This window comes from Antrostomus carolinensis, unplaced genomic scaffold, assembly GCF_000700745.2.
Source record: "Antrostomus carolinensis isolate BGI_N321 unplaced genomic scaffold, ASM70074v2 scaffold30296, whole genome shotgun sequence".
Classification (NCBI taxonomy): Eukaryota; Metazoa; Chordata; class Aves; order Caprimulgiformes; family Caprimulgidae; genus Antrostomus; species Antrostomus carolinensis.
The window spans coordinates 12,878-20,037 of record NW_010324409.1 but is presented as its reverse complement, the minus strand read 5'-3'; the positions used below and the strand labels follow the sequence as shown (position 1 = coordinate 20,037).

The 7,160-nt window shown below is 48.0% G+C and overlaps 1 protein-coding gene across 1 annotated transcript in view; it reads left to right on the top strand.

The window, feature by feature from the left end:
- EXOC7 (exocyst complex component 7) overlaps window positions 1-7,160 on the top strand; it is a gene marked incomplete at its 5' end in the record, with an annotated part of 21,703 nt that overhangs the window by 11,222 nt on the left and 3,321 nt on the right. Inside the window, 7 exons of the mRNA XM_029085695.1 lie at window positions 131-199; window positions 1,512-1,657; window positions 2,322-2,474; window positions 3,139-3,237; window positions 3,841-3,903; window positions 4,218-4,284; window positions 6,066-6,157. Of these exons, the coding sequence (XP_028941528.1) occupies window positions 131-199; window positions 1,512-1,657; window positions 2,322-2,474; window positions 3,139-3,237; window positions 3,841-3,903; window positions 4,218-4,284; window positions 6,066-6,157 (689 nt within the window). The remainder of the gene's footprint in view (window positions 1-130; window positions 200-1,511; window positions 1,658-2,321; window positions 2,475-3,138; window positions 3,238-3,840; window positions 3,904-4,217; window positions 4,285-6,065; window positions 6,158-7,160) is intronic.

The following is a 7,160-nucleotide window of genomic DNA, read 5'->3' as shown; positions in this document are numbered from 1 at the left end:
AGGGAAAAAACCATGTCCATCAGATCAAATAAGCCAAGCTTGAAGCAGCTTCCAGCCAGTGTGAGCATCCATGCTGTAACCACCCTGGATAAATTGCGCCTTCTGTTTGTGCCGGCTGACATCTCACTAGGTCATGAGCATGATTTACGAGTTAAACACCTTTCCGATACCCTGAGCGACAAGCATGGGCCAGCTGCTGGTAAGTACCATGTTGTCACTTGATAACAAGCTGGATAACATCCCTTCTTTTCAGCATGTTTCACACTAGTTTTGTAGCCAGTGGCTGTTCATCTGCGTGGACAGTCCTGGAGCATGGGCCTTGTCTGGCTAAGAAGCTCTGGCTCTTCTCAGTAGAATTCACTCCTACTAATCACACAAACCCCAAGCCCTCAAACAGGGAAGCCCAACTTTGTCCAACCAAAGACTGGTGGCCACCATGCTGAGGGGCACTTTCCTATAGGTACCTACTGGCTTGTTCAGTGCTGGAGTGAAGCAGACAGGAGAGGGGTCACATGGAGCATGTGGGCCACTCCACTGTAGGCAGTCTGTAAAACTGCATCACGTGTCTGTGTCCCCTGCTGACCATTATTTTTAAAAGATCAACCTGAGGGACCTGTCAGCCTAGGGAAGAATTGGTTCTTTCTCCATCAAAAGCTTCAGATGTTGCTGGGGGGAGAGAAGCAGCAGCCCATAGCTTAGAGACAGCCTTTCTCTATAATCTTACCGTCCTGTAGTGGTTACTACAGGAGTCTGAGTGATGCAGGATGGTGTGAATCTGTTTGTGTCTCTCCTGCTGACACATCCAGCCAGCAGTTGGCATGAGTTGGTGTGGGCCCTTGTATCGTACTGCCACTTCTCATGCCTACCATATAGGTTCTTTGGTGGATCTTGGAGACATTAGTATGCTGGGACTCAAATATTTGCATTTGTATGCAGCATTGTGTGGCAGATAGCTCACAGCTGTGCTGATGTTCCTGCTTCATAGGATTTAAATGTTCATCTGCCTGGTTTTTATCTGCTGTTTCTGCCTGTGGGAAGAGGCTGCCTTCTAAAACAGCCTTAATTTCCCAGAAACATTGATGCAAAATGGCAGTTCTTCATCTGCGTGATGGATGGAGATAAGGAATTCTAACAATACAAGCAGAGATGTTGAATAATTCACCTCAGACCTTCCTGAGTTTAGTACTCTGTGTTCAAGCCCTTGGTTAAGTTTAGTCTGTATCCCAGAAGAGCTCCAAACTTGCCTTCTGTCGTGAGGCTGGAAAGAGCTGGTGTCCTGATGTGCCTCTTTGCTGAACTGCAGATGACTCTGCGTGACTCATGCACAAACCCAGGGGGCAGTCTGGTGAAAAGATGGCTCTTGTTCTCACACAAGGATGGGTGCAAAGCCAGAATCACCTTTTCCAGAAGAATCTTGTGCTCTTTGTGTAAACCAAGGCCTTGGAGTGAGCAGAGCTGCTGGAAGCTCAGTGTAGATTTTGTTCTCCCTTAAAGCCATCTTGTCCTTCCAGGGAGGGACGACGTCTTTGACATCGAGATTGACGCGTACATTCACTGCGTTAGTGCCTTTGTCAAACTGGCCCAGAGCGAATACCAGCTCCTGACAGAAATCGTCCCAGAGCACCACCAGAAGAAGACCTTCGATTCTCTCATCCAGGTTAGTTGAGCCTCTCTGCTTGGCTTCTCTTGTAAAGGACACATACAAAGTCCTTTTCCCTTCCTCTTCGTTGTGAGGATGCGTATTCCACTACCTGCTGTGGGTGCCCAAGAGCACCACCACTGCTAGTGTTGCCCTCAAGGACCTGTTTAGGGAACCAAGGCCTGCACAGACCCCGGAGAACATGTGCTCAGTGTCACTCACTGGGTACCACAAATCAGCTAAATTGGCATCCTTAAAAGGTATCCTGCATTGAGCCCCTTGTGCTGCCTGGGCAAAAGTCATGCTGCTTTCTTAGAATCATAGAAGGGTTTGGGTTGGAAGAGACCTTGAAGCTCATCCAGTTCCAACCCCCCTGCCATCAGCAGGGACACCTTCCACTAGACCAGGTTGCTCAAAGCCTCATCCAGCCTGGCCTTAAACACTTCCAGGGAGGGGGCATCAACAACTTCCTTGGGCAACCTGGGCCAGTGTCTGACCACCCTCACAGTGAAGAATTTCTTCCTAATATCCAATCTAAACCTCTCCTCTTTCAGCTTAAACCCATTTCCCCTTGTTCTGTCATTAACTGCCCTTATGAAAAGTCCTTCTCCAGCTTTCTTGTAGCCCCTTCAGGTACTGGAAGGCTGCTGTAAGATCTTCTGACTGTCTGGCTTTGTTGCAGGAATCATTAGATAACCTGATCATGGAGGGGGATAACATTGTCTCAGCTGCCCGGAAAGCCATCATCCGACACGACTATTCGGCTGTACTCACAATCTTCCCCATCCTTAAGCATCTTAAGCAGATGAAGCCAGAATTTGATCAGGTCTTGCAGGTAAGCGTGATGGGATTGGAGAGGGACCTGTGGCTTGGGTTGTCTGGAGAACTTTTTGAAAGGGATTATCACAGTGACTTTGAACAAAGCTGTGCTGCTTCCGTCCTCCAGCGTGGATGGGAAGTGACATAAATGCAGCTTTCTGCTTTCTGTGATGGGGAAGCAGCAATTCAGCATCTCTCAACAGCAGTTCTTTTGAGTCCAAGTCATGCCCCACTGATGGATCATCTACATTATTCTGCTGTATACATGGCCTCTGAGGTGTTTCATCTCTGATACTGTTGAGCTTAGTTTAGACTGTGCTCAGAGACATCTGGGAGATGGGCTGCTCTGAGGAGACCCTGCTCGAACTGTGCCACAAGGTTCTCCAGGTATCAAACATGGCATTCAGGTTTACCAAGGGTCCTTTCCATCTTTTTCCAGCTAGTGACTGTGATGCACCAACCTCTTGTATCAGGTACTATGTAAGAGCAAATGTGAGAGACAGCAACTCCTGGTCACATCTTCAATTTGTGGCTGACAGAAGAACGCAGGATGGTGCTGTAAATACTCTCCTGGCACATGGGGAATTGAGAATGAAATGCTGGGGTGGGGGATCAGTGAGGGTAGGTGCTGGATGAAAGTTCATGTGTTCCTTCTCTGATCTGTTACGGAACTATTCCAGGGAACTGCAGCAGGCACTAAGAACAAACTGCCAGGGCTGATCACTTCCATGGAGACCACTGGTGCGAAGGCACTGGAAGAGTTTGCAGACAACATTAAGGTAGGATTCTCCTCAATGTTCTCTCTGGCAAGACCAGCAGGCTTGGAAGAGGGGTTTTCTGAGCAGAACCCCTAGTTTAGCTTTCAGCTTTCCGTGAGACCACATAATTTCTGACTCTAAAGCAGGAACTTGCTGCCACACTTTGGACAGTCAGCTGCAAACACCAAATGCTTGGTACTGATTTCAAACAGGCCCTTAACAGGCATACTACAAGTAATTTTACGTGATCTTCCAGGCCTCTGCAGCTATGAAGTCAATCTCAGAATTTAATCCTATTTAAAAAGAAAGGAAAATTGCTGTCTGGAATAGTTTCTGAGGGCTCGTGTTAAACTGTTCCTGTGTAAGGTGGGCTTGGTGAATGCACTGCCTGGTAGGTGAGCTGAACATTTCCCAGTCACATGCTGAACAAATCCCAGTGGTTCTGAGCTGCTGGTGTATAGGAGCTGTGGTTTCTGAGCACCAGGAGATGGCACTGCAAGGGACGGGTCTGAGGATGTTGAGAGAGGCTGGATAAACAGCCTACAGTTCACTTGCATCAGCAGTTGTAGATGCCTTCAATTTTCTTACACGCTTACCTTATGTCTCTCTCTCTTCCCTTCTTAGAATGATCCGGACAAGGAATATAACATGCCAAAAGATGGGACAGTTCATGAACTCACCAGCAATGTATGTGATGATGTTTTGAACCATCCTTTGTGGAAAAACAGCTTCTGAAGAGGTTTTTAAAAGGGCAGGAGGGAAATTTCTTAAGTTAACCTGTCTTGGTATTGGAAGGGCAATTAACTGGCTTCTGTGGAAAGATGAGCTAGTTACCCTTGCTAAGCCATAATGTGACTGTGTGGGTAAACCCCAGAAACTCAGATGGGTGTTTCTTGAAGGCTTTTAAGTGTAGGGAGACAAGTGGTCCTTCATGATCCTTAACAGCAGAGCATAGGAGATATACTGTTTATATAGTCATAACTTCCCTCCCTTGCTTCCAGGCCATCCTTTTCCTACAGCAATTGTTGGATTTCCAGGAGACAGCAGGTGCTATGCTGGCATCACAAGGTACGTACATGCATGGGGCTTGTTTGGGCATGCAGTTCCTTCCCCAAATTGTCTGGACATCTTCCCTAAAAAAAATCAAACCTCATCATGCGCTGTGAGCTTGTTCTCCTCCTGTCCTTCACCCTGTGGTATGTCTTGTCCTCCAATCTGCCATGACCATATAGTTGGTTATCTAGAGAACTCCAAGGGAGTTTCCCTCCTGGCCTTCCACATTTGCTGCTATCAGGTACTCTTGGGATGGTGTTTATTGCTGATGTGCTTTGTGGTATCAAGAGAGGATGTCTTTGTCATTTAGGTTCAAATCTGGCACTGGGCTGGTCCTCTGTGACTGTACTGGAGGGAGGGTGGCTGGTCCAGCTGAGTTAGCTTTAGCTGGGCTGTGTGTTGATGAATTGCTGCCTTTCTCTGACATTTCCTCTGGTCAGAGTATAACAGCAGCAGCAACAATATTCTCCTCAGCATCTAGCCGTGATCAAGCTGGGACTCCTGAGCCATTCATGTGCCATGTGCCCTAACAGAGAGACAAGTTTTAGCTCTGCTCTGCAGGATGCTAAAGAGACTAATTCCAGAAAGAAATACATAGATCAGAAGCTGAGAGCTGCTGTCTCATGTAACCTATCTGCTAGAGCATGAGTCTTGGTTCTGTGCAGAGCAGCAGCTCCCAGCTCCTTCATGAACCCTTGGATGCCTCTTTGTGGTCTCCTCAATTATTAAAGCTTGAAATCAGTTAACTAACAGATCTGGTACCTTGAGTTGACATGTTGTACTTCAGAGCCATGCGTGAGATGACCCACAATCCAAATATTGTAAATCATGTTCTCTCTGTCTGCAGTCAGGCCCTAGGGACCATCTGCTGCCGGATGCTCTGCCAGCGTTGTTCTCATGCAGAAACAGCTCTGCAGCTTGCTCCAAAAGCTAGACCTAGCTCACCACGGGGCACCCAGGCAGGGCAGAGCTGTTCTCATTTTGAGTGATGCTGGTTACTGAATGTTGGTGAAGTTGTGGTCGCTGTCAGGCTTTGGACCTGACGTCGTCAGATCAGAGGTGATTATGTCAGTGGAGTTCAAGGGGAGAGTTGCTTTTGTGAACAGAGGCATCTGCTTTGGGATGGTGACTTGCCCCCAAGGGTGCCTCTCTAATGACAGCTTCCAGTCACTAGGTCAGGTCTGGCTGTTTGGAGTTGGGTTAGATCACTCCCACAATGATCCCAAGTGGTGGGAAATACATCCATATTTTTCTGTGACGTTTCCCTCAAGTGGCAGCAAAAGCAAAGTTGATCATTTAGGTGTGGTGATGCCAATCCCTTGCTCTTGCCCACTGAACGGCTCTGTAGGGCCCTGTATAGCCATGCAGGGAAGCTAATGTGCACAATGAGGGTGGGATGGCTTTGCTCAGATCCTTGGGAAGGTTATATGGGCTGTGTGGTTCATTTCAAGGACCAGTAAACTGCTGCTGGCATGAGGGGAAGCTTTCCATTGCCTTGAAAGTGAGTTTGAACTGATTTGGAATGAGGTGTCTTGCTAAATACAAACAATAACAATACAAACAGTGTCTCTGGCAGGGGAAGGAGGTTGGACTCTGCCTTTCCCCTGTGATCTCTGCTCTGATTGTGGCCTTGGAGGTACTCTGCCTGCTCTCCTGTGTAGCTGTCTGTGGCTGCTCTGTGTTAATATCTGCTTTGTTCTCAAAGGGATGGTGGTCTCTAACCTGTCTTTTTGCACTTTGCGTTTCTTTTTCTCTCTTCCCTCCCCTTTTCTCTCTGCTCTGCCTAATCTTTGTAGTTCTTGGGGACACATACAATATTCCTTTAGATCCCAGAGGTAAGCAGACTTACCCACAAGTACCTGTTCATGTTGCCTTGGATTCTGGTGATGTATGTTAATTCTTTATCCTCCAGGAGTGGTAAATAAATTAACACATACTTGAAAAGGGAAAAAGGGGAGGGTAAGTAATTCTTGCCAGTGGGCTGAAGAGAATAGGGAGGGCTTGTCACCAGCAGACAATGAGGGATGCCACATGAGCTGAAACAGGCTAAAGACGCTCTCATGGCACTGAATCTCTTTGGCACGGGTAGCAAATTGGCCCAGCTGGTATCATGCTTTATGCCGTGTGCGCTTGGCTCCATATTGTCCAACTCCCAGCAACAGGAGCCTCAAGGCCTTTCCCATGGGGTGCTTATAAACTCAGACCACCCGAGCTAGGTCTGGCTGCCAAACTCTGTGGGGGAGGGAGGAGGAGATAGCTACCCCACGTGTCCTGTGGGACCCATGCCCACAAGCTCTTGAGGGCAGAAAGCCATCTCTTATGCATAGACAGAGGAACTTGTGCCAGCCCAGAGTCACTGCTTGTAAGGGCAGGCTCCCATGCTGGCACAGTCCCTCGTACAGAGCCAAGCAGGCCCTATGAGCAGCCATGGGGATGGCTGAAGCTTTCCAGAGCCCTTCTGCTTGTTTCACTTACTGTTGTGTGCCTGCTGTTAACAGCTCCATCTCGTTTGTTCTCTGATTGCCAATTTCTAGAGCTTACAAGCCCTTTTCAGATGGTGGGGGAAGGATGGGGAGTATATGTTTAGTGATTCTGTTTCTGATCAAGAGGATGTCCTCTGAGCACTAGGAAGAAAAGGAGATATTTCTGCTGGGGTGCTCAGCACTTGATGCAGATAGAGGGACTGAGGGGTGCAGAGCTCTTCCACCTGGATAAGCTGCTGACAGTCGGCACTGAAGCAGGGAGCTGATTTCACTGTCGATGGGAGCTCTGCACTAATTCCATAGCAACAGAGATGAGGCTTGTTTGAATAGAGGCAGACTGACCACATGCCATACTTCCCCATGGCATGTTAACTGGCTTAAAACTCTTTTTCTTTCCAGAGACGAGCT